Source organism: Amblyraja radiata, chromosome 4, assembly GCF_010909765.2.
Source record: "Amblyraja radiata isolate CabotCenter1 chromosome 4, sAmbRad1.1.pri, whole genome shotgun sequence".
NCBI classification, from domain to species: Eukaryota; Metazoa; Chordata; class Chondrichthyes; order Rajiformes; family Rajidae; genus Amblyraja; species Amblyraja radiata.
The window spans coordinates 95,162,760-95,190,529 of record NC_045959.1 but is presented as its reverse complement, the minus strand read 5'-3'; the positions used below and the strand labels follow the sequence as shown (position 1 = coordinate 95,190,529).

Genomic DNA, 27,770 nt, shown 5'->3' with positions numbered 1-27,770 from the left:
TGGGGGAGTCTAAGAATAGAGGGCACAGCCTCTGCATAAAATGACGCACCTTTAGAAAGAAGATGAGAAGGAATTTCTTTAGCCAGAGGGTGGTGAATCTTTGGAATTCATCAGCACAAACGGCTGGGGAAGCCAAGTCACTGTGTAAAGTGGAGATTAACAGGTGCTTGATAAGTAAGGGTGTGAAAGGGGAGGGCAGGAGAATGTAATTGAAAGAAAGGGATAGATCAGCCATAACTGAATAGCAGAGTAGACTGGATGAGCCGAATGGCCCAATTCTGCTCATATGACATGAACTTATGAGGCTATATGAAATGAGCTGCCAGAGGAAGTAGTTGATGCAGTTACAATAACAGCATGGTTCCGTAATGTATAAGAGAATATAGGCCAAATGTGGGCAAATGGGACTAGCTCAGGTGGGCATAAATGAGTTGGACCAAAGGGCCTGTTGCAATGCTGTATGACTTTATGACTCTAATGATCTTCCCATGAAGATTTCTTTTTAACCTCTCTTAATTTGCTATCTAGTTGAAGATCTTTTGAACCTACAAATAAATTATAGCTGCAAGCTTCCCTTATGTGCGTTAGGGGCTACAATCTTCAAATTATTCTGTTAGGTTGTTCAAATATCATTTCACTTTCACAAATCTATGTTGACATTGCTTAAACATACTTCTCATCACTTCCTTAGCAGCAGATTTCAGCCGATAAAGGACTACATGGATTGTTATCTCACTCGCTTTATTCTGTAATAGCAGTGTTACATTAATTTCCATGTAGCGGGGACTCACAGGAGTCCAGCCAAAAACTAGTCAGACACAAGTTGTGTGCACTAGCTATGTTTAATCTCTCTAATACAGCTCCCTACTCCTCCAAGGACATGGGCGTTGCCCAGCCTTAAATACCAAATCAAGTACCGACCTCGTGACTAGCGCCTTCCCCACCAAGACCCCGCCCTCTAGAGCCGATGGTTCGTTGTGACCTTGGGTTGTCACCAGGTGCCGCCACATGACCCCCCCCCCCCCACCCCAGAACCAGAGGCCCCGAACTGGGCGGGACGCTGAACGAGGTGGCCAGAACGCGTAGATACCACCCCATGCTCGGTTCGGAAGAATCTCCGAAAGCCCGGGACGGCGGACGCCCGCGACAGGAAGGTTGAGCCACATGGACTGGCTCGCTCAGGTCCAAGTGGGCCGGTTTCAAACGAGCCACAGACACAGTTTCACGCCGGCCTCCCATGTCCAAATCAAATGTAGTAGGCCCGTGCCGCTGCACGCGGAAGAGACCTTCATACGGGCGCTGCAAGGGCGACTTGTGGCACTCACGGTGAAGAAAAACGTACGGGGAGAAACGTACGTGTGAAAATTAAAGGGTCTCATAATGAATACATTCCCTTTGTTACCGACTCTTTTTAATATTGATACTAATTCAAACAATATACAGTAGCTACTGTTGTGAAGTTATCATGGTTTTACCCCTTATTATTTCATTTCTCACTGATATGAACCTACTTTCTGATCAGTTGAGGCAAGTTTATTCATTCCTATTATCCTTATGTAGGATAGTGTTAATGTGCAGGGATCGCTGGTCGGCACTGACCTGGTGGGCCAAAGGGCCTGTTTCCGCACTGTATCTCCAAAACTAAAACGTATGTCCTTTTTATCTGTCCCTATTACCATTTGAGAATGATCTGAAGAAGGGTTGAGACCCGAAACATCACCTATTCTTTCTATCCAGAGATGCTGCCTGTCCCGCTGAGTTACTCCAGCTCTTTGTGTCTATCTTGATGTTTTTGTTACATCAAGTACCATATAGAATGTAATTTTGATTTTGATCAACCCAGCCTCTGTGATGCTCATAGATCAAGGTTATTTATCTTAGTTTGGGCTACTAATTCATCTCTCTTGGCATGAATGTTTTGTACATTCAGATAAAGAACTTTAAAAAAAAATGTTCTTGCAACTACTTTCCCGGATTTGATCTTATTCAATGATGATCAAGTACTATTAAACTCATCTTTTATTGATTGATGATTTGAAAAGCTGGTGGGCCCGACTTTTATCATTAAACTACACCATGTTCTTGACTTTTGGTGATCACCACATCCCTACACCATGTTCTTGACTTTTTAACGCTGTCTTACCATTCACTCACAGGTTCAATGGAAAACGTTATCATGGTATTACTCTTCTGAGAGACTCTTTTAATTCATGGTTATTATTTAAAAATATCTCTTACATATCTCGAAATACTAAATATATGGATTTTGGGGAGAAGATAAAACCATGCTGTGCGGGGCTGGGTAATGATAAGGTTGGAAACTTTGAATGGCTCGATTGTAATTATGTATTGTTTAGTTTTTTAATTTAGAGATACAGCGCGGAAACAGGCCATTCGGCCCATTGGGTCCGTGCCGACCAGCGTTCCCCGCACATTAACATTATCCTACACCCACTAGGGACAATTTTTATATTTACAAAGCCAATTAACCTACAAACCTGTACATCTTTGGAGTGTGGGAGGAAACTGAAGATCTCGGGGAAAACCCACGTAGGTCACGGGGAGAAAGTACAAACTCTGTACAGACAGCACCCGTAGTCAGGATCGAACCCAGGTCTCCGGCGCTGCATTCGCTGTAAGGCAGCAACTCTACCGCTGCGCCACCGTGACTGCCCAGTCTTTCCGCTGACTGGTTAGCACGCAACAAAAGCTTTTCACTCTACCTCGGTACACATTACATTAAACTAAACTGAACTGAGTCAGGTGTTCCTGCGCAGTAAGCTGCAAGGAAGGCAAATAGTATGTTGACCTTCATTGAAATCTGATTTGATCTTAGAGCAACTGTCTTGCTACAGCAATTTGGGGTCTTGGAGAACCCATGTAGGGTTTGGTGTACAGTTTTGGTCTCCTAATCTGAGAATGGATGTTGCTTCCATGAGAGAGGCAACTTTGGGAAGAAGGGACTGAACATAAGTGGAGATTGGGTCACATGATCGATATTCACTGGAGTTTTGAAGAATGACGGAGGAGCACATAGAAATGTATATAATTCCAACTAGACTAGATTCCGGTGTCAACATTACCAAAGGTCAGAGCGTCCAGAACCAGGACCAGGACGCTCACAGTCTCAGGATACAAGGTATGTTATTTAGAACTGAGATCCATGCAATTTCTTCACCCGGAGGAGAGTTGTACTGTGGAATTCTCTACCACAGAAGGGAGCAGAAGTCATTAGATATGTTCAAGAAGGAGGTAGATATGTTTCTTAATGCTGAAGGAAACCAGAGATATATAGGAAGAAGGCAGGGAAATAGGTCCTGAAGCGGGTGATCAGCCATGATCATAATGAATGGCGGAAGGGGTCCAAAGAGCCCCTAATTGTTATGGTTCTTTGTTAAATCATCATGTTCGTAGCATTACTGTCTGGAATAAAACGAGGATAACTCATTATGGGCCTGTCCCACCGGCGATTTTTTTAGGCAACTACAGGCGACTAGTTTGTCGCCACATGTTCGCCGGTAGTCGCCGGGATTAGTCTCCTCAGTCGCGCAAAAAGTCGTAGCGTCTTTCTGGTCGTCGCTAAATTTTCAACATGTTGAAAACATTTCGGCAACAGTGGGTTTGACGCCAATGAGCGTAGCTTGACATCTCCTGACGTAGGTGCTGTCGTAGGTTGTCGCCAAGATGATGTAGATTGTCACCGGTTTTTCGGCGACCTGCTTCGACTATGATAGTCGTCGGCAGTTGCCTAAAAAATCGCCAAGTGGGACAGGCCAATAAGGATTAATTTTGATTCTGGATTATTGTATAATAATAAATCTGATGCCTATTATTCGTTCTCTAGGATTTCATTTATATCCACTTCAGGGTGAATAGGAAATGGATGTTCATTTTACGTTAAATGATCCATGGGCTCCGATCTATATATTTTTCTGTGCCTGTTGTGCCTCTCCCAGTAACTTGACCCATGAGTATATTTTGAGCATTTCTGCATGATAATGTTCTCTCGAGTACGGGGAAAGGCTTGGGAATGTGTTACAGTGTGGGGCCATTGTTTACGCTGTGGGGTCTGGCAACAATAACGCCTTTGAATGTTTAAGTTTGGTACAGTTGGAATCAGTGTCCCAAACGTTGGTCACTCGGTGTCTCTGCCATGTTACGACTATGCCACTTGGACAATGATCCCACCCCTCCTCCTCTCCAATACATGGAGATCGGCAGGTGGAAGACATCAAAAATATACCATCTGAAACTTCACAAGATCGTACCAAACCCCACCCTTGCCCACACTCCCCCTGATAATATACACACTCTGGCTTATGTGCCAGAGTGTGCTGATGTTCCTGCTGTTGTGCAACTCCATTACTATCGATTTGTTTGAAAATGGAAAGTCAAGAAAGTCTACAAGCTCTAGGCTACCTGTCCCTAAGCTGGACATGAGGCATGAAAATGAATGAATGAAGAAGAAGAGAATGAATGAATAAGTTTATTGGCCAAGTGTGTACACATACAAGGAATTTGCCTTGGTGCTCCGCCCGCAAGTAACAACACGACATACAGTAACAATTAAGAATGACACATAAAACATTGAACATTAATAATAAAAATGCATATATCCCAACATTTTTAAGCATATTTCTGTACGATACCTTACAGTAAACGGGCTGATTTATTCTCTCCCTGTGCCAGTTTTGAAGAGCTGTAAAAATGGAGCGATGCGTGGGCTAGAAACCTTTGAATCTAATGTTAATATTAATGACAACATCAAAGTTTGCCCGACATCATTACTTGTAACGCTGTGCGCAGCAACTCTAACACCTAATTCCACAGGCAGGTTTTCATTGAACGTGTAAGTAGCTTAAGTATGAAAGGTGGCACCTTGCTGAAACCCACCTGCGGCTCTCTGATTTGCCTTCATCTGTTTGCTGAAACAACTGCTCAAAGGATGCTGTCTTATTATCCCTGGGATGCTGGTGCTCTCTTGCGAAATGTAGAAAAAGTATTTCCACTTATGATTTAATTTGTCTTTCTTCACAGACCCTTCTAATGAAGTCGTTTCTAAGTATTCATGTTGTTATGTTGCTGCCAATTTTACACTCCAATGTCCAACAGTAACATGATAATTGGTTTCATTTCTTCTTTTTGCGCATGGCGTGCACAGCCTAAAGTTGTAGGTCAACTTGTTCTATTTTGTTTGTGCACGTTGGGTTGATTGCATTAGCCGAAACAGGGTGGACCACGTGAAGGTTGCAATCTCCCACCCCATTGGTTTCACTGATGTTGGTTGAGTGTAAATTTTGGGATGGCACCAGGTAAAACTCCCCTGAGCTTCTTTGCAGTAGCTCCATGGGACCCTTTGTGTTCAACTGAGCAGGAAAAAGGGCATATTCGAATGGGAAGAACATGAAGTCCCAGCCACCTGATGGAGAGAAAGATGCTACTGCAGAGCAATGGCTGCCACTAAACACGCTAGAGTTTGTGCAGTTGTGATAAATGTAATGAAAATACTCACCTCCTTCCACTACAGCACCCAGTTAGTGGCCAGTTCTTTGTGATTTTTCACATGCGGTTTAATTTAAAGATTTAGTTTAGTTTAGTGATACAGCGCAGAAACAAGCCCTTCGGCTCACCGACTCCGCACCGACCAGCGACCTCCACACAATTTACATTTATACCAAGCAATTAATCTTTGTCTCTTTAATGACTTCCGCTTTCTGAGCACCCACTCCATCATCTTTACTGTGGACGTTCAGTCACTCTACACCTCCATCCCCCACCAGAAGGCCTTAAAGCCCTCGGTTTCTTCCTCGACCGCAGAACCATCCAAGTTGCCTCTACTCCACCTAACAGAGCTGGTCTTCACACTGAACAACTTCTCCTTCAACTCCTCCCATTTCCTCCAAATTCAATGCGTACCTATGGGCACCGGCATGGGGCCTAGCTATACCTGCCTCTTTGTAGGGTACGTCAAACGCAGGCGTTCCAGGCCTATCCCCGAACTCTATCTCCGTTACATTGACGACTGCATTGGTGCTACCTGCACCCATACAGAACTCATGGACTTCATCAACTTCACCACCAATTTCCATCCTGCACTCAAATTCACTTGCACCATCTCCGACACCTCCCTCCTCTTTCGTGATCTCACAGATTCCATCACAGGAAATAGACTATTGACTGAAGTCTATTACAAACCCACTGACTCCCACAACTATCTCAACTGCATTTCTTCCCTCCCTGCTTCCTGTAAAGACTCTATCCCTACTGCCAATTCCTCCGTCTATGCCGCGTCCCCGCCCAAGATGAGATGTTCCACACCAGGACATCCAGGATGTCCTCATTCTTTAGGGAACGGGTGTTCTCTTCTTCCATTATAGTTGAGACCCTCACTCGTGTCTCGGTACCCCGCAGCTCCGCCCTTGCTACCCCTCCACCTAGTTGCAACAGAGACAGAGCCTCCTAGTCCTTACCTTTCACCCCATCAGCCGTCACATACAACACATAATCTCCCGGAATTTTCGACACCTCCAACGTGATTCCAACACCAGTCACATCCTCCCATCGCCATACCTTTCCTTCTTCCATAGAGACCGTTCCCTCCGCAACTCCCTGGTTAACTCATCCCTTCCCACCCAAACCATCCACTCCCCAGGTACCGTCCCCTGCAACCGCAGGAGATGCAACACCTGTCCCTATTCCTCCTCCCTCGATACTGTCCAGGGACCCCAACAGTCCTTTCAGGTTATGCAGAGGTTCACTTGCAACTCCTCCAACCTCATCTACTGTATCTGTTGATCAAGATGTGGACTCTTATACATCGGCGAGACCAAATCTACCTAATCTCCCGGTTGCCAAACACTTTAATTCTCCTTCCCATTCCCACACAGACCTTTCTGTCCTAGGTCTCCCATTGTCAGAGTGAGGCTAAACGCAAATTGGAGGAACAGCATCTCATATTTCGCTTGGGCAGCTTACAGCCCAGTGGTATGAATATTGATTTCTCTCGCTCCACGTAACCCCGGCATCCGCTCTCTCTCTATCCTTCCCCACCCAAGTCGCACCAACTTCTCATTTTCACCCAACAAACAACTAACAACGGCCTGTTTGCAAGAATTTAATTGTCCTATCAGGGACACATGACAATAAACTCTCTTGAATCTTGTTTCCTTTATCATCGTTACTTTTTTGCATATCTTTCACTCATTTGTTCTTTATCTCTCCACATCACCTTCTATATCTCTCGTTTCCCTTTCCCGTGACTTTCAGTCTGAAGAAGGGTCACGACCCGAAACATCACCCATTCCTTCTCTGCAGAGATGCTGCCTGGCCCGCTGAGTTACTCCAGCTTTTTGTGTCTATTTTCAACCTACAAATCTGTACGTCTTTGGAGTGTGGGAGGAAACAGAAGATCTCGGAGAAAACACATGCAGGTCGCGGGGGAGAAGTTACAAACTCCGTACAGACATTTATACCAAGCCAATTAACCTACAAACCTGTACGTCTTGGATTGTGGGAGGAAACCGGAGAAAACCCATGCGGGTCATGAGGAGAACGTAGAGACACCATCCGGACAAGCTCCCATAGTCAGGATCGAACCCAGGTCTCTGGCGCTGTAAGGCAGGAGCTCTATCACTGTGCTGCCACATTCCTGTTCTATACTGGTCTATATTCTGGCCAATCAGCATATCATTGTATTGGATTCAATTTATTGTCATTATCTCATAAGAGACAACAAAATGGATTTTCTTACAGTCAAGTAACATTAAAATAAATAATAAATAAAACATATTAAAAAAAAGCACAAACACAGAAGTCCACGACACAGCATAACCACAACACAACACAGTGGCACCAAAGTTGAGGAAGGCACCATAGTCCAGCCAGCCTCCCCTCCGATCTTCCCAGATGTTCACCCGTGGTCGGGGCCTCCCGAGCACGCGCAGTCGCCGCCACGGGCGGCCCGATGCTCAGGCCCTCACACCGGGATGATGGAACACCGATGCGGAACCCCGACGGAGAACATCCTCAGCGGCCCGGACCGCCAGATCAGCCACCTCCCACCGGAGTCCGCGGCTCCCGAAGTCCGCAGGCCGAGCCGGGCGGAGTCGCAGGACTCCGCAATGTTGGTCAGCGCCGCCCGCGTTGGGAGCTCCGCGAACCACAGCTCCGCGATGTCGGTGCAGCAGGCCCAGCACCCGGGGCTCCAGACGGCGATCCCCGGTGAGGCATCGCCCGCCCCACGATGTATCCAATGCTGCGCCGCTGCTGCTGCTGGAGCTCTGGTCGGTCCCGGCAGGAAAGACCGCGCCAATCCAGTAGGTAGGCCGTTGGGGGGGGGGAGGCGAGGACGCGACTCACATAATAGTCGCCTCTCCAGGAAGCGACTGAAGGACGGTATCCCCCTTACCGTACCCTCTTCCCCCACATAAAGACATAAAAACCCCACAGAAAACGCACTTCAACATAACAAAAAATAACAAAAAGATACCGGACTGAAGGCGGAGGCAGCTATCAACAGCGCCACAGGATGTCCACTGGATGGTTTGGAGATTTGTAGAGCATGAGTTAGAGATACTTTAATCATTCGGCCAGGCATTTGAGTTTGTATCTTTTAACCTGGATTATCAGCAACTACATCACTCATCCTCTAGGCTAAGGGTTCCCAACCTGGGGTCAATTTTACTTCGGAGTCACGTGTGTGACTACGTGAAGAACCCGCCAGGACGCATGCGTGCCATATCGCTTCACGCATTGCGAAACGACAGGCGGGGTGGAACGACGTTCCCCCGCAGCGGTAATTTTGAAACCGAGACCGCAGGTAAGTGAATTACTCTGCGGTCGTTTTTTGTTTCCCGCGCGGTTTTTTACAGGGGGAAACTAGACAAAAATAGAGTCCACAAGGGCTGCGTCTAAAGCTGGCTGGGGAGGACCGCGGAGTTGCGGGCAGCCAGCAGCAGCTGAAGGCACCAGCATCCCCGTGAGTGGGATCAGCTGTGCCCGACTTGGCACACGCGCCGGCCAGATCAACACCACGGCCGGGCGGGAAGCCTATACAGAACAGAGCCGCTGACAAGTCGAAACGGCAAGCGAGCGGGCGGGGCGGGGCGGGCGGGGGGGGGGGGGGGCAAGGTTTAAAAAAAACCAAGACCGACAGGTAAGGGAATTACTGCGGCCGTGTTTTGTTTCCCGTGTCTGTTTCTTACAGGGGGAAACTATGCACAAGAGTCCACAAGGGCTGCACTGGCTGGGAAAAACTGCGGAGTTGCGGGCAGCTAGCAGCGGCTGACGGCACCAGATCACCGTGAGTGGGATCAACTGTGCCCGACTTGGCACCCGCACCGGCCAGATCAACACCATGGCCGGACGGGAAGGCTATACGGAACAGAGCCGTTTACTCTGACAAGTCGGACTGCAAGAAATGCTGCGGGGACCAGCGTTGCTGGGGCCAAATGGAGCGGCTTATGGAGCAGATGCTCCAATGTGACAGACTCCGGGAGATGGAGTCTAGTCACCATGGGTTATACAAAACACCCACAGCAGCACCCCCAGCACAGCAGCAGTAGGGCTACACAGTGCATCTCCCTCGTCAGAGGGTAGTACTGGGGGTCAATTCTGGGCTGACCCTGAAGAGGGGTTTGCTGAACAAACAACAAGTGTGCAGGGGGTGCAGGAAGGAGAAAGAAGGAGCTCGATGAGAGGACCTCCTACACTCAAAAACAGCACCCTCACACACCCACCAGCAGGGCAAGACAATCAGAAGCTGGTGAAAGCTCAAAGGCCGGAGATACAGGACAGCTGTCTTTTTTAGGCCATGGCCCAGACCGGTCTTCGTGGAAAATGCGCAAACCCCAAACCCAAACCCATACACCGGCGCCTCAACCTCCTCGAAGACTACACAGGAAGGAGTAAACTTTCCAGTGGTAACCATGGAGGTCGGTGGGTCTGGTCCCTTACAAATTATAGGAAGTGTGGATAACACACATATCGGTGGAGATTACCATTCTTTTGGGAGGCATGGAGTGCATTAACCAGGGATATACCATTGAATTTGTGCACAAAAATCGCCCCAGTTCAGCATGTACCGAACCGAACGTTCGTAGTTTCACGAAAATAAAAATTGGAAGCACATGCTGAACTGGTGAGACTCCACGCTAAGGGGGTTATTGAAAAAAGATGGTGGTTGTCGCATCATCATAGATTTGACCAAATTGAATACATTTGTGCAGTATATTCATTTCAAAATGGAAACCTTTGTTACTGCCAAACAATTGATTTCCGTAGGCTACTTCATGGCCAGCATCGACCTAAAAGATGCTTACTATTCAGTGCCTATACGGACTGATCACAGGCGTTATTTAAAATTCAACTGGATGGGGCAGCACTGGCAGTATAGAGCTCTACCAAATGGATTAACATCAGCCCCAGGCTGTTTACAAACATTTTGAAGCCAGCCCTAGCATTTCTTCGTAAAACAAAAACATAATGTCATGGCCTAGCTAGATGACATATTGATTGTGGGCTAAACTTTGGAATTAGCCAAACTAGCTGTATCAGCCACCAAACAATTGTTTGAGAAACTGGGGTTTATCCATCCATCCGGAGGAGGCGCTGTCCTGAACGGCTGCCTGTCCTGCAGCTGTCCGTTTTTTCCACTTTTTTATTATTTTTAGTTTGTTAAGTGTACAGTCAGGGGGTCTAAATCTTTTGTGTGTGGGGGGTGGTGGGGGGGAAGGGGGAAACTGCTTTTCTAAGTCCCTACCTGGTCGGAGGGGTTGCCTTCCTCCGAGCAGCGTCTTCGACCTGTCCTCGCGGCCTACCAGCGGGTCCTGGAGCGACGTTTCCCTGAGGGGACCTGGCCAGAACATCGGCTTTGGTGGCGGCGCAGAACGTCGGCGTTGGCGCAGAACATCGGCTTTGGCGGCAGTGCAGCGCTGGAGCGCTATTGCGGAGCGGGCGATGCCTTTCCTGGGTCGCCGCGCTGGGACTCCAGTATGCTTGGTACCGCCGAGGAAAACATCGTGGAGCCGCGGTTCTGCGGAGCGGCCAGCTGCGACGTTGAACTTACATCTCGCCGAGATCACCAGTGTGCGGAGCTCCGTCTGGCGTGGTCTGTTGGCTTGGAAGTAGCAGGCTCCGGTGGGAAAGCGGCCGTTCCTGGCACCCCAAGCCGCTGGGGGTTCTCCCGACGCCGGCGTACCATCACCCAGCGAGAACATCGGGCGCCGTGGCGGCGACTGTGGAGGCCTCAATAGGCCCGACTATGGGTGGACAAGAGGATGGGGACTGGACTTTGTGCCTTCCCCCACAGTGGGAATCACTGTGGGGGGATGTTTTGGTGTTGAATTTCTTTATGAATACTGTGTTGTATTTTTATTAGTGTGCTGCAAGGACATCAGAATTTCCCCTGAATAAGGGGATTAATAAAGTAATCAATCAATCAGTCAATCAAATCTAAACTAACGCCTTCCACCATAATGGATTATTTGGGGTTCACTATTGACTCAGTTCACATGTCGGTGACTTTACCAAAGGACAAGGCTACAGTCTTAACTAAGGCCTGCAACAACCTCATTGACATCAGTGAACCATCTATCAGATTGGTAGCAAGGGTAATTGGCAAAGAAGTGGCTGCTTTTCCAGCCACACAATTTGGACCTTTGTATTATCAAAATTTACAAAGGGCAAAAATACAAGCACTCAAAATTAATGCTGGTCGTTTCGACAGACCAATGAAGCTGCCTATCAAAGCGATTATGGAATTAAAATGGTGGAGGGATAACATTCGACATTGTTCCAGCCCTATCATTATCAGCAACCCCTCAGTGGTGCTACAAACTGATGCCAGTGCACTTGGTTGGGGTGCTACCAATTCCATCTCCAGCTGTGGAGGTAGATGGAATGCACAGGAGGCATTATTACTACAGACACTTGGCATAAACTACCTTGAAATGTTGGGTGCGTTCTATGGCCTAAAGTCATACTGTTCTGGAATATATCACCAGCATGTTAGACTACAGATTGACAATACCACCGTGGTGGCATATATTAACCATATGGGTGGAACCAAATCGACATCATGTGACAATCCGGCAAATACAATTTGGCAATGGTGTATCCAGAGAAATATTTGGATATCAGCTACTTACCTAACAGGTAACCTAAATTCAGTGGCAGACACCAGGTCACGTAAATTCAATGAAAACATCGAATGGATGTTGGATATAAAAGTATTTGCTGATATTGTAGCACGGTATGGAACACCAGATATCGATCTATTTGCATCTAGACTCAATCACCAGTTACCAAACTATGTTACTTGGGAACCAGACCCTGGGGCATCAGCGATAGATGCTTTTTCGCTGCATTGGGGGAAATTGTGTTTATCTATGCATTCCCTCCTTTCTGCCTCATCAGTCGGGTATTACGCAAAATACAACAAGACTCGGCGTCTGGTATTTTGGTAGTGCCCGATTGGCCTAATCAACCATGGTTCCCTGTCATACTCGACATGGTCTTAGAACCATGTATCACCATCCTGAAACGACCAGATTTGTTGGTTCATCCCGTAACTGGGGATAGCCATCCATGTCATAATACGACAAACTTATTAATTTGTAGAGTTTAAAGAAACCTCTACTGGAACTGGGACTGACGGACCGAACATTGAACATTATCTCAGCGGCTCACAGGCAGTCCACCAAAAAACAATATCTGGTATACATCAGGAAATGGGAGATATATTGTCACAGAAACAACATCACTTACAGCTCGATGAACATAACGTCTGTTCTGGAATTCCTGGCAGGCCTCCATTATGATGAGGGGCTCAGTTACAGTGCCGTTAACTGTGCCAGAAGTGCCCTTTCAGCATATCTATGGCGAGGATCAGAGCGTCATTCTGTTGGGACTCACCCCCTGGTAACCAAACTTATGAGGGAAATTTTTAATATCAATCCCCCAAGAACCAGGTACTCTCAAATATGGGATGTGAGTATTGTCCCAACGTTGCTAAGGAACTGGTCTCCAGCAACAACTCTGTCCCTGCAAAAACTGACGCATAAAACAGTCATGCTGATGGCTTTGGTCACAGTACAAAGGGTACAGTCTTTACATAAGTTAAGGCTGGACAATATGACTTCTTCAACAAGAAATATACCTTTTCATATTCATGAATTAGTCAAACAGAACAGACCGGGACCATCAGGCCTCAAAATAGAATTTAGGGCTTACCCTATAGATGATCGTCTCTGTATAATAAGACATTTATTGTTATATATGGAGAACACCAAAAACATTAGAGACTATGAGATGGCACTACTAATCAGCCACAAGCAACCCCACAAAAAAGTGTTGGTTCAAACTTTTCCAGATGGCTGAAACAGGTTTTAACAACAGCTGGAGTGGATACTAAGATATTTAAATCTCATTCCACCAGGGCTGCAGCTACATCGGTAGCTATGGAGTTGGACGTACCGATGGACCAAATCCTGGAATACAGCAGGATGGTCAAGGGAAAAAACGTTCCAACAATTCTACCATAAACCAGTTGTTAAACCTGGAACTTTTGCAGAATCAATTTTAAGTTCTGTAATATGATTTCACCCCATGAAATAGGGGCTATAATTTGTTGTTAATAACTTTATCATGGATTTCAATGTCGGATTCATGTTTAAACATGTTAACACAATTCCTCCCTTAGTCAATTAAGGCAGATGTGATGCATGGACTCGTTTCCACGGCAAGAAATCACAGAGCTTTGAAATCTTCACATAGTCACTCACGCGACTCCGAAGTAAAATAGTAAGATTAAACGAGAACTTACCAGTTCGAAGTTTGATCATTATTTTATGAGGAGTAACGTTGAGGGATTACGTGCCCTCCGCTCCCACCCTTGATCATAAAGTTCAACTGGTATCCTCTTCTCTAAGCTTACTATGTTCAGTCATTACTGTTATCTGTGATTTCACACCGCTGCTTTGAAGAATGACACGCATGCGTCCTGGCGGGTTCTTCACGTAATCCCTCAACGTTACTCCTCATAAAATAATGATCAAACTTCGAACTGGTAAGTTCTCGTTTAATCTTACTATTTTTATCCCCGGGGGTAAATTTTGCCTACCCCAGGGGCAAATTTGTTGATTTGGGATTTTTCCTCATTCACTCACTGTGTTTGGTTCTGGTACACCATATGATATATTTTGGTATCTGTTCATCATTAGTTGTTCATAAATAAGTGAAATAACATTGGTTTGTGCTATTAAAGTTGCCGGGGGGGGGGGGGGGGGGGGTAAACGGGGCGAAAAAGGTTGGGAACCGCTGTTCTAGGCACCCTGTTTCACCGCTGTGAGTAAGTCCCCTCCGCTGTCAGAGTGAGGCCCAACGTGAATCGGAGGAACAACACATCGTATTTCGCTTGGGCAGCTTACAACCTGGCAGTATGAACATTGACTTCTCTAACTTCAAGTAACCCTTGCTTTCCCTCTCTCTCCATCCCTCCCCCATCCTAGTTCTCCGACCAGTCTGACTGTCCCCGATTAAATTGTCTCGTCACCTTCCCCAAGCTAACAATGCTCTATTTGACATTTTCCTTGACATTCGTCCCCTTTGATGCCTTGTTTTCACACCTTACCCTTCCATATCTCTGTGTCTCCCTCTCCCCTGACTCTCAGTCTGAAGCAGGGTCTCGACATGAAACGTCATCCATTTCTTCTATCCAGAGATGCTGCCCGTCCTGCTGAGTTACTCCAGTGTGTATCTTTGTAGTTAGATTATAATTAGGTTATAATTTGACCCACTAAACTTCCTTTGACTCCCACTCAAGCAATTCCCGACCCAGAAGGGAACTCACTTTTCTATTAATATTCAACCCAGTGAGTTCAAATCCTACCACACCATTTCAAAAGACTAACTTTAATAATCAGTCAGAAAACGAAATTTTTCACTGACATCCTTGACAATGACTTCCACTCCAAATCACCCAGGTCTGTTTGTGATTCAATTTTTCTGCAGCTGGTTTCCAACTTGGGCCAAGGTTAAAAGAGAACCTATAGTCCCTGCCCCACTTAGGCAATTTTTTCGGTGACTACAGGCGACTAAGTTGCCGCCACATGGTCGTGGGGTGACGCCTGTATGGTCGTGATGTAGTCTCACAAGTCACCTAAAGAGTCGTAACGTTTTTCTGGTTACCGCTGGATTTTGAAATGTTCAAAACTTTCTGGCGACCGTAGGCTTGACATAGCTTGTCTTTTCCTGTCGTAGGTGCTGTCGTAGGTTGTCGCCAGGATGACGCAGGTTGTCACCAGGTGACGTAGGTTGTCGCCAGGTGCTGACTTTGGTGAATTCCATTGGCGACTACCTACGTCAACCTACATCAAATGGCGACAGGTACCGGCGACTGATTAGTCTTCAGTTGTCTTCAGTTGTCGCCTGCAGGGTCATTACTTGTCGTAGCTTGCTGCGGGTGGACGTAGGTTGACTTCGATTGTCGTAGGTTGTCGCCTGTGTAATCATAGGTTGTCGTAGGTGTGGTCGAAGGTGGACGTCCTAATGGGTCGCCGGTTGTCGCTAGCTTGACGTCGACTAGGTGGAAGGTTGTCGTAGCTTGTCGTAGACATTGTCGTGGGGGGGTGGTTCTGTCGCCGTTTTTAGGGTGACCTGCTACGACTGTGACAGTCGTCGGCAGTCGCCGAAAAAATCGCCTAATGGGACAGGCCCTTATTTATTTCAAAAAATTAAAAACCGGCTGCGACTAAAATTAGGTTGCCATTTTAAAAATCGGTAATTTTTTAGTCTAAGCCGGTTGCGATGCTAGTTGAACATGGTTGCTGGAGGTTGCAAGTAGTGGCAACCACCTTCAACTATTCGGTTATCAGGCAACTGAATCATCCTACCACAACTAGAGAGCAGTCCTGAACTACTATTTACCTCATTGGTGATGCTCGGACTATCTTTTATTGGACTTTACTGGCTTTACCATGGACAAACGTTATTTCCTTATCATGTATCTGTACACTGTAAATGGTTCGATTGTAATCATGTATTGTCTTTCCGCTGACTGAGGTATGGGGAGCGTTTGACCATCTAAGATTAATATTAATAATTGCTTTTAGAATGAAGAGATATTCAAGGGTCAATTTAAAAATATTTTACTCCCAACATTTCTAAGCATGTTCCAATGTCAACTGGCGTCATAAGTATTTACTTATTTTTCAGGTGCTGCAGAAGCTTGGCAAAGCAGATGAAACAATAGATGAGCAGTTTGAAGGATTTGTACAAAACTTCAAGAAGCAGGAGGTAACTAAATAAAGATTTTACATTTGTAATGAACTACTTCCACCACCAGCAGTCATAGTCAAGAGTGTTTTATTGTCATATGTCCCAGATAGAACAATGAAATTCTTACTTGCTGCAGCACAACATAATATGTAATCATAGTATATAACGGAAGAAAAAAAAAGAAGAAAAAAACATTTCACTGTGTATATATACACATACATACATACTCAATAAACAAACAATTATAGTGCAATAATAACAATAATCTGTTGTAGTTCAGAGCTTGTTTGTTGTCGTGTTTAATAGCCTGATGGCTGAAGGGAAGAAGCTGTTCCTAAACCTAGACGTTACAGTTTTCAGGCTCCTGTACCTTCTTCCCCGATGGCAGGGGTTAAATGAGTGTGTGGCTAGGATGGTGTGGGTCTTTGATGATGTTGACTGCTTTTTTGAGGCAGCGACTTAGTCATAGAGTTATACAGAGTGGAAACAGGCCCTTTAGCCCAACATGCCTATGCCTACAAGCATGCCCTATCTACTCTAGTCCCATGTGCCTGTGCTTGGCCCACAGCCCTCCACATTGATCTCATCCATGAATCTGTACAAATGTCTCTTAAGTGTTATGATAGTACCTGCCTCAACTACCTTCTCCGGCACCACCCTTTGTGTAAAAAAAAAAAGTTGTATTAAATTTTCCCCCCCTCACCTTAAACCTATGTCATCTATTTCGCAATTTACCCAACTCTGGGCAAAAAACTGTGCATTTATCCAATCTATTCCTCGCATGAATTTGAACACCTCTGTAAGATCACCATTCATCCTCCTGCATTCCAAGGAATAAAGTCCCAGCCTGCTCAATCTCTCCCAATAGCTCAGGCCCTCGAGTTGTGGCAACATCCTTGTAAATCGTCTCTGTACCCTTTCCAGCTTAACAACATCTTTCCTACAACATGGTGACCAAAAACTGAATGCAATACTCTAAAAGTGGCCTCACCGGTGTCTTCTACAAATGTAACATGACCTCCCAACCTCAATAATCTAACTGATGAAGATCAATGGGCCAAAAGCCTTTTTGACCACCCTATCTACCTGCGATGCCACTTTCAACTGACAAAATCATTTTCCAATGAAAACAAAATAATCACTTTTGAAGTGCAGTCATTTTGGTATCTGGCATATTCAAACAAATCAATAAATGGAAAGTCTGATTCTTTCTTTAGACATTGGTTTAAGGACATTGTTGGCTCAGTAGTATGTTCTGTCACTGTATGTAGAACATAAGAAACAGAAAAGGGAATAGGACCTATCCTGACACAAGCCTGCACCAGCTTTAATTTAAATCATGTAATACATGATATACACCAGTTAATTAACCATGTATAAATGATATCATGTATTACATGTATGACTCGTTCTTACATTCGGGAACATGGCTAATTAACTGGTGGCATTATTTCCCTGTCATAATGGCCTTTGTTTTAGCCAGTGATTACATCTATTCCATCCCTCCCTCACAAAGATGAGAGATTTCAATTTGAGCGCACTTGTTTGTTAGATGCAAGCGGCATGTCCAGCTTCTCTCCTGGGCGCGCAATACACGAAGCCCATGAAATGACACAACTGTCACACCAAAGATAGACACAAAATGCTGGAGTAACTCAGCTGAAGAGGCAGCATCTCTGGAGAGAAGGAATGGGTGGTGTTTAGTGTCGAGACCCTTCCGACGCACTCTGAAGAATGGTCTCAGCACGAAACGTCACCCATTCCTTCTCTCCAGAGATGCTGCCTGTTTTGTGCGTGGGAGCTTGGGTGTGTTCCGCAAACTCCGAGACGGTAATAAATAAACCATCTGTCCCCGCGGCCGGGGTGAATCACCCTGGTGTGGGTGCCAAAGAACGGGGGTTGGAGGTGGGTGGGGAGGTTGGGGTCCGAGGGCGGTGCATCGCGGTCAGTGACTGTGGGACGCTCCCGCGGGTGGAGGCAGAGGACAGAGAGAAGGGGGAGAGAGAGAGGAGGGGAGAGAGAAGAGGGGAGACGGGAGCGTGGGGTTCATTTTCCCACACAAGTCATAGGTGACTGGGCATTCTGAACCCAAGCACCAAGTTGAAAGCGGCCGAAGGTGCGCATTCCTCGGGACAGCTCCCACTCTCCCACGGCCGCCCTCCGCAGGCTGCGGGTCGGGTGGAGCGAAGGTTTGGGAAAATGTTCATGCCTTCACAGTGATGTGATGGACGCGGGGGTCTGGACCAATTGCTGACAAGTCCCGCCCCTGGCAACGTCAAGTCTGTTATTGGACTTTTCTGCTGAGCGGCAGTCGGTCCTTTGGCCTATAGGCGCCGCCGCCTTTTGGGTAGGTGGCGTTTCGACAGAGGGGCCATTTGGTAAGTTTGCTTTTAGGCGACGCAGCCTTTCGTTGGCGTTTAGGCGTCCCGCCCTTTCGATTAGTTTGTATTTAGGCGTCCCATCCTTTCGATTAGTAGGCGTTTCGTCTTCGGACTCTTTCGATTCATTGACATTTCGGCCTCGTTTCTATTCGGTGCTTTGGCTGCGGCTTCTTTGCTTCGGCTTCTTGTCTGTCGGCGCCGCGTCCGCACATGCATTAAACAGGCACGTTATAGACGCAGGAGTGCACATATAACTTCCTCAAGTTGTGTGGTGGTTGGCTTAGGTCTGGTTTTATTGTCATTGGCTTCAAGTCAGAGACAACAAAATGCTATTTCCCATACAGTCATACGAATAAAAAAAACAAAAACAAAGAACACAGTAGTCCACAACACACACATCCCCACAGCGGCACCAAAGTTCCCCACTGTGAGGGAAGGAACCAAAGTCCAGTCAACCTCCTCGCTGATGTTCCCCAATGTTCTCCCGTGGTCGTGGCCTCCCGAGCACCCCATAGTCGCCGCCACGGGCGGCCCGATGTCCAGGCCCTCTCGCCGGGAACGATGGAACCCCGATGTCGGGCGGAAGAACATCCTCAGCGGCCTGGCCCTCTGAATCAGCCACCTCCCACTGGAGTCCGTGGCTCCTGAAATCCACAGGCAGCTGTCAGCCCCTGGCAAAGGGTCCCAGGACGCTGCGATGTTGGTCAGCGCCACCCGCATTGGGAGCTCGACAAACCACAGCTCCGCGATGTTGATGCAGCAGGCCCAACACTCCGGAGCCTCAAACGGTGATCCCAGGTGAGGCATCGACTGCTCCAGGATGTATCCAGCGCTGCGCCGCCACTGCTGAAGCTCTGGTCCAGTCCCGGCAGGAAAGGCCGCGAGGAGGGGGGCGAGGGTGCGACTCGGATAATAGTCACATCCTCGCCCGGATGTGACTGAAGGACGGTTTGCCCCTTATCCTACCCCCCCTCCCCCACATAAAATACTAAAAAAAACATACTTTAAACATACTAAAAATAAAAAAAGATACAAAGCCAAACAGACTGCAGGCGGAGGCAGCCATCAACAGCGCTATCAAATTATCACCCCAGCAAGCGAGAGAAACCTGGTGCTGGCAACTGCTGAGCAGAGAGCAAAGACTTTTTGTGAAGATCGACACACAATGCTGGAGTAACTCAGTGGGGCAGGCAGCATCTCTGGATAGAAGGAATGGGTGGAGACCCTTATTCAGGTGGGTTTCGGCTGGAGACCCTTTCAATGGGTTTCGGCTGGAGACCCTTATTCAGACTGAGAGTCAGGGGAGAAGGAGACACAGTGATAAGGAAGGGTGGGATTTTTTTGTGATTCCCTCTGACCAAGGAGGGGCTTCCATGAATTTGAAAGAAAGAGGGCTTTGAGACTAAGGCAAGATTGACACCCAAAAGAACCCTGCTGATCAATAGGAATAGGGCGTCTCGACCCAAGACGTCATCCACTCCTCTCCGGAGATGCTGCCTGTCCCACTGAGTTACTCCAGCATTTTGTGCCTAACCCTGTTGATTAGATGGGAGATTTTCAGTGTGATGCGAGATGGGGTGAGAAGGCAACCAAATGTGTTGAAACAATACTCAGTCACGATGTGTTTTAACAGTAAAGGGTGGATATTGTAAAATATCATGACTGTTTTCACATGCTGCTTTTGCTTTATTCAGGCCGAAGGTAGCCGATTACAGAGGGAACTACGAGGGTACTTAACTGCAGTGAAAGGTTGTCATACAATTTTATATTATACCTTATGATTTGTGTGTTTGACATGGAGAATTGACATATAATTATTCGGCAGTTCTTTTGTATGATGTGCTTTGCTTTTGGTACCAATCACTTTCAAATGCTTCACCCTTCACAGCCATGCCTAGACTGCTAGCTATCATTTGAAAGTATCTTTGGCCAGAGCTCCTGTATAAAATCATGAGAGGAATAGATCAGGTAGATGCACAGAGTCTCTTGCCCAGAGTAGGGGAATCGCGGACCAGAGGGCATAGGTTCCAGGTGAAGGGGAAAAGATTTAATAGGAATCTGAGGGGTAACTTTTTCACACAAAGGGTGGTGGGTGTATTGAACAAGCTGCCAGAGGAGGTAGTTGAGGCTTGGACTATCCCAATGTTTAAAAATCGTTTAGACAGTTACATGGATAGGACAGGTTTGGAGGGATATGGACCAAATGCGGGCAGGTGGGACTATTGTTACTCAGACATGTTGGCCGGACTTGATAAATTCATTATTTTGTTCCCAAGTTTCCAAACACACGAAGCACAAAAAAAGACACAAAGTGCTTGAGTAACTCAGTGAGTTAAGCAGCATCTCTGGAGAATAGAATATAATGCCTTTTATTGTCATTCAAACAGCTTGGTTTGAACGAAATTGCATTTTCTACAGTCTTAACATTACAAAAAACCCAAGACACACACTTAACACAGTTTACACAAACATCCATCACAGTGAATCTCCAACATCTTCTCACTGTGATGGAAGGCAAAAGTCTTATCTCTTCCCTTTGTTCTTCTCCCGCGGTCTAGCAGTCCAACTGCAGCGTCGGGGCGACTGGGGGTCACGATGTTAAAGCTCCCGGCAGGCGATGGCAAGTCCCGCGGCCGTTAAGCCGCGCCAGGCAATTTTAGGCCCCGCTCCAAGTCATTTAACCCCGCGATTCTGGCGGGAGAAGTTGCCATTGCGGGAGCTCCGAATAGCGGTCTCCCACCAGCGACCTGCGAGCTCCCGATGTTACCATCCACCGGGCCTGCGGCCGGAGCTTCCGAAGCTCCGAAGACGGGTCGCAGCCGCGTGCCACCACAGCTCTTCCCGTTCTGAAGACGGCTAGCTCCGCGATGGCAGGTCCGCTGGCTCTGCGACTGGAGCTCTCAGGTCGATTCCAGCCGCAGGCCGCCGCCGGTCCCACGATAGGTGACGTTCCTGACCCAAAATGGTGCAACCCACTTTCTCCAAATATGCTGCCTGACCCGCTGAGTTACTCAAGCGCTGAGTTAGTTCACCACTTTGTGTCTTTCTTTTGTAAACCAGCATCTGAAGTTCCTTGTTTCTACCCGATGAATAATGTCACCAGTTGGGGCATTTATTTTCTTCAGATGAGAAACACAAGAAAAGGTGCTGTTTGTAAACTGTTCATTTTAGTGCCCTTTAAGTGCCCTATCACTGCATTATTTCGTTTTTATAATTTAGAGCTACAGCGCGAAAGCAGGCCCTTCGGCCCACCGAATCCGCACCGACCAGTGATCTCCGCACACTAACACTATCTTACACACACTAGAGACAGTTTTTACATTTATACCAAGCCAGTTAACCTACAAACCTGTACGTCTTTGGAGTGTGGGAGGAAACCAAAGTTCTCGGAGAAAATCCACACGATCACAGGGGGATGTGCAAACTCCGTACACACAAGCACCTGTAGCCAGGATCGAACCTGGATCTCTGGGGCTGTGAGTGCTGTAAGGCAGCAACTCTACCACTGCACCACAGTGCCACCCTCAATGTTTTGCTCCAACTTTTAATGCAAAGAATGAATTATAACAATATTTACTTGTTTTGTTAACTGATTCGTGACCAGAACGCTGATGGTGCTTTTCTCAGTCCAGAAATAATTTAATGAGGGTGGCAACACAGATAGCAACCAAGGTCAAAATTGAACCCAGGTCTCTGGCGCCATTAGGCAGTGGCAACACAGTGCTGTCCCAACCTGTCCTGTCCATTGTAGCACAACACTGACACAGGGACATCCACCCAATTCATTCTGATGACCAAGATGCTTGCCCAAGCTAGGCTAGCCCATACCCCTACAAAGCTTTCCTACCCATGTCCTTTAAATATTGCAATGAATTTAAACTGCCTCCACCAATTCTTCTGGCAGTTCATACCATGTATGCACCACTCTCTGTGTGATACGGCTGGCCCTCGAGACCCTTTTAAATCTTTCCTCTCTCACCTTGAACTTATGCCCCCCAGTTTATAACACCCCTACACTGGTAAAATGACTGGCTATTCACTTTATCTGTGCCCCTCATGATCTTATGTACGTGGCATCCCTCAGCCACATATGCCCCAGGGGAAAGAAATCCCTAAACTATCCAACCTTAAAACTCAAATCCGCCAGACTGGAAAATAGCCCTCATTTTGCACCCTTTCATGACATTCCTCCTATAGCAGGGTGATCAGAGCTGAACAAGTACACGAGAAGTCATCATATCATCGCCTTGTACAGCATTGATATGAAATCACAATTCCTGTAGTCGATACTCCATGAAGGGAAGCGTGCCAAATGCTTTCTTCGCCACCATGTCCACCTGTGTTGCCACCTTTGTTGGACTATATAACTGCACCCCTTGGTCTCCGTTCCATAACAACTGACAGGGCTCTATCACTTTTATGTAAGTAACTTGCCAAAGAACAACCCACATATAGAATTCAACTCTACCTGTGATTCCCCACCCATTGGCCCAGTCAATCAAGATCCTGCTGATTCAGTCTGAAGAAGGGAATCGACCCGAAACGCCACCTATTCCTCTTCTTCAGAGATGCTGTCTCTGTTACTCCAGCTTTTTGTGTCTATCTCCACTGTAAATGGCTCGATTGTAATCATGTATTGTCTTTCCATTGACTGGATAGCATGCAACAAAAGCTTTTCACTATACCTCGGTACACATGTCGATAAAGCAAACTAAACTGTAAATCATTTGAAAGAAAGAACTGCAGGTGCTGGTTTACATCGAAGGTAGACACAAAATGCTGGAGTAACTCAGCGGGTGAGGCAGCCTCTCTGGAGAGATTGCTTGACGATGAAATATAGGAGATTCTCTTAAACAACAGAATCAATGTGTTACTGAATGCAACATTTCACATCGAGGGACATGTCTGGAGAATTAAATGTGCTGATGTGTTTGTATTCTGCAGGGATGCAAGAGGCTTCAACAAAGCTCACAGAGTCACTACATGAAGTGTACGAGCCTGAGTGGTATGGCAGGGATGGCATTAAAACTGTCGGCCAGGTAAGACTGAGCCCAGATGAGATCAGCTATTAGCTCAACCACTAAAAACCCAATATCTTTGCTTTTTTGTAAATGTCATCTCAGTGCTCTTTGTGCAAAGCATTGATACAAGATTTGTTGTACTGGATTTCAGCAAATAGCAACACTCACTGAACACTCAATGTAGAAAATATTGTAATATATTACAAAATATTTTAAAATATTTTGAGCTGATAAAAGAACTATGGAAGTGCCATTTTTTTATCATGGCATTGCTGCACCTCGTCACCAATAAATTGCCCATGAGAATGGAACTAACCTTTGGAACGAGGGGTAACTGTTCAAGTAATAGCACCTACATAGAGAACCAAGATCACCCAATTGTCCTTAACCAAGTTGTTTGTTTGTGCATACTGAGAGACATGTAAGCATCAGTTCATTCACTGAAGCGCTGAGAGAGTGAGCCTCATGGGCCTGTCCCATTTAGGCGACTCCAGGTGACTGCCGCAAAATTTTCCACATGTTGAAACATTTTCGGCGACAGTGGCGACAAATTTTGCTTTCGAGGTTGACGTAGGTGTTGACGTAGGTGCTGTCGTAGGTTGTCGCCAGGTGTCGTAGGTGAATTCCATTAAAACTAGTCCCTGGCAGTCGCCTAAAGAGTCGCTTTAAGGGCCTGTCCCACGATGCGAGTTTACCCAAGAGCTCTCCCGAGTTTAAAAAAAATTACACTCGTGGTACTTCATCACCAGTTTTTTTTTTACTCTTGGAAATTTTTCACACTGTTGAAATAACTTCACGAGCTTCATGAGCTTACCGCGTTCCCTGAGTACCTGCCGTTAGCGTTACGAGACACTACAAGAAGTCCACGAGCTCCGACGTACCCGCTACGCACATTCTACGTACTTACCTCGAGTTTGATTTTTTTTTTAAAACTCGGGAGAGCTCTTGGGTAAACTCGCATCGTGGGACAGGGCCTTAAGTGGGGCAGGCCCATAATACTTGCCATCCATGATGCTGAGTTCCTCTACCAGCTTGTCTCTGCTAGACCATACTGCCCTCCAGTAATAACGGTTCATAACAAGGCCCAAAAAAATGTAGATCACTTCCCATATCTCGGGAGAAACGTCTGAAGGCAGGCGTTGGTGGTAAAATCCACCATTGTCTTCAATTCACCTGCACAGCCTTAGATGGGTTCAGAGAAAAGATGTTGATGATGAAATCATGACACCCAACACAAAATGGCACTTATGATCACTGGTCTCCTGCACTCTCCAGAGACCTTGACTACCGACAATAATTACCTCAAGGACAGACACAAAATTCTGGTGTAAGTCAGCGGGACGGGCAGCATCCCTGGATTGAAGGAATGGGTGATGCTTCTGGTCGAGACCTTCTGAAGAAGGGTCTCGAAATGAAAAGTCACCCATTCCTTCTATCCAGAGATGCTACCTGACCCGCTGAGTTACTCCAGCATTTTGTGTCTATCTTCAGTGTAAACAAGCATCTGCAGTCCCTTCCTACATAACTAACACAAGGCACTGGACAGAAACCAGCAAAACTGTCCCCACAAAATCCTTCAATTTCACTGGAAGGATAAATAAACTGTGTCCTAAATATCTATGTCCGCTCATGGGTCAACTTAGCCAGCACTGAGATCCTAATTATATTCCTTAAAATTTGTTGGTCAGGTTATGTTGTTTGTATGGCCAACACCAGGCTCTTGAAACAGACACCTTATTGCAAGTGCTGTCACGGGAGATTGTCAAGCTGACAGAGATTCAAGGATATGCAGGAAGCTTCCTTGAAGAAGAACACCATTCCATCTAGTCCTTTGGACATTTAGCCCAGGAACGCTCAAAGGGGGCCTTTCGGATGGTATTGAGAACCTCAAGTCCATGTACCTGGAGCAGACAAAACCCGGCACATTCACTCACAGAGTAGCCAGGCCGTGTCTTGGACCACTTGTGGTTCAAACACTGGCCTCATCAGCTGTCTCAAAGTCCACAAAATTGAAGTGGAAGCAAGGCATCATTGATCTCGAGGTTCTGCTGAAAAAGGAGATCATATATTTTTATGGATTTGCTTACTTTCTTTTGGTCTGTCTGGCAGCCAATAACTTCCTTCAATTCAGGACGGAACTCTACACTGGCCGATCATTAAACATGTTTCCAGGTTGATGACAAAGGGCAGGCCTTTGGACAGTTGAAGTTGGTCCATTTGGAAATGAGCAGATTCAGCATTCCAATGTCCATATCCTAACCATCACCAAGTCAAGGAGCCTCTGACCCTATGCCCACTGACGTGCTTATATTGCTGGGGTGGGGAATGCAGGGTGCCGCAAGATGCTTATGTATTGAAGTTCATGATGAGCATGGTAACAGGCCAATGAACAAAGTATAACAGCAGAAGAGTAGTATTAATCCCGAACTTAGTTTTGTTTACAGAAACAGGCCCTTTGGCCCACCGAGTCGGCACCGACCACCTATCCCCGCACATTAACACTATCCTACACACACTAGGGACCATTTACACTCATACCAAGCCAATTAACCTACAAGCCTGTACATCTTTGGAGTAGGGGAGGAAACCGGAGTTCCAGGAGAAAACCCACGCAGGTCATGGAGAGAACATACAAACTTCGTACAGACAGCACCCGTAGTCAGGATCGAACCCACATCCCTGGCACTGTAAGGCAGCAAATCTACCGCTACGCCAAATATCCTATGTAGGATGGGGATTTAGCTGGCAAGGCCAAGGATTTTTGACCAATGTTAGTACGCCTTGGAAAGGTAATAACTATTTTAGCTTTCTTCACCAGCTAATGTGGAAGTAAGGATCACCTGACTGAGGACTGCAGTCACATAGACAGCAAGGAAAAGTTTTCTTTGGGGAAAGCTCCGGTTGCACCCTTTCCATTGCCTCCAAAGTCACTGTCATTCTGGTTTGGAGGGAACATCTCTTCCAGGAATGTTAATCGGTTTTCCACATTGCAACAATATCACACTTACTTTGGCAAGTAGAGATGTAGTGTTAACTTAACGACCTCTGCCGAGTTTTCCCCTGACTCATACTCGCAGCATGGTTGTCACAAGGTCGTAGGTAGGTCGTAGCAGGCCGTGATGCTAGTCGTAGGTACTCGTGGCATCAAGTAGGTCGGGGCGTTTTTTCTAACATGATGAAAAATGTCCACGAGTAAAAAAGGTGGTGAATTAGGTCGTGAATTTGGGACAGGCCTTTTACCATACTCACTCAAGTGGCCGGCCTGTACCGCCGTGGTTCGGTGTTGAAGCAAGTGTAACTGAACAATAACCAGCCACTGGGTTTTCAAGGTGACCTGCTGTGCTACATTGGACAGCAAAATGCCACAACATTTATGCATCACCATATGTGTAGCTAATTCCCATCATATAATTGCTACTTGTTTCTGAATCAGTTCTTATCATTTTGATTTCTGAATCTGGACACATTTTATATTGTGGTCATTATAAACTCTCAAGCATTCTTTGCTCATTTCTCAGAACTCTGACTTGCTATGGGCGGACTTTCACCAGAAGGTGGTTGACCAGTCTTTGTTGACGCTGGACACATACCTGGGACAGTTTCCTGATATCAAGGTATGGTCTGATTACAACGTGTTCAATTGATAAAATGTGCATGTGTCATCCAGAGGGTGATTTTGACTGCAGACTGCAGTGTGAATCAGATGATCTTGGACTGGCTTCTCATTGTACTGTTACCCTGATAGTTATTAGGTTCACAGAACTAGAAATCGGGAGATTTATACTAGAGAACTGATCTGATTTTAGTTTAGTTTAGAGATTCTGAGCGGAAACAGGCCCTTCGGCCCACTAAGTACGTGCCGAGCAGCGATCCTCACGCATTAACACTATCTTACACACACTATGGACAATTTACACATATACCAAGCAAATTAACTTATATACCTGTATGTCTTTGGAATGTGAGAGGAAACCAAAGATCTTGGAGAAAACCCATGCTGTCATGGGGAGAACGTACAAACTCCGTACAGACAGCACCCGTAGTCAGAATCGAACCTGGGTCTCTAGCGCTGCGAGCGCTGTAAAGCAGCAAC

The 27,770-nt window shown here is 46.4% G+C and overlaps 1 protein-coding gene across 1 annotated transcript in view; it reads left to right on the top strand.

The window, feature by feature from the left end:
* Positions 1-27,770, top strand: part of amph (amphiphysin) — a 233,274-nt gene that overhangs the window by 49,137 nt on the left and 156,367 nt on the right. The window contains exons 2-5 of the mRNA XM_033019968.1: positions 16,213-16,293; positions 20,351-20,405; positions 23,601-23,695; positions 27,196-27,291. Of these exons, the coding sequence (XP_032875859.1) occupies positions 16,213-16,293; positions 20,351-20,405; positions 23,601-23,695; positions 27,196-27,291 (327 nt within the window). The remainder of the gene's footprint in view (positions 1-16,212; positions 16,294-20,350; positions 20,406-23,600; positions 23,696-27,195; positions 27,292-27,770) is intronic.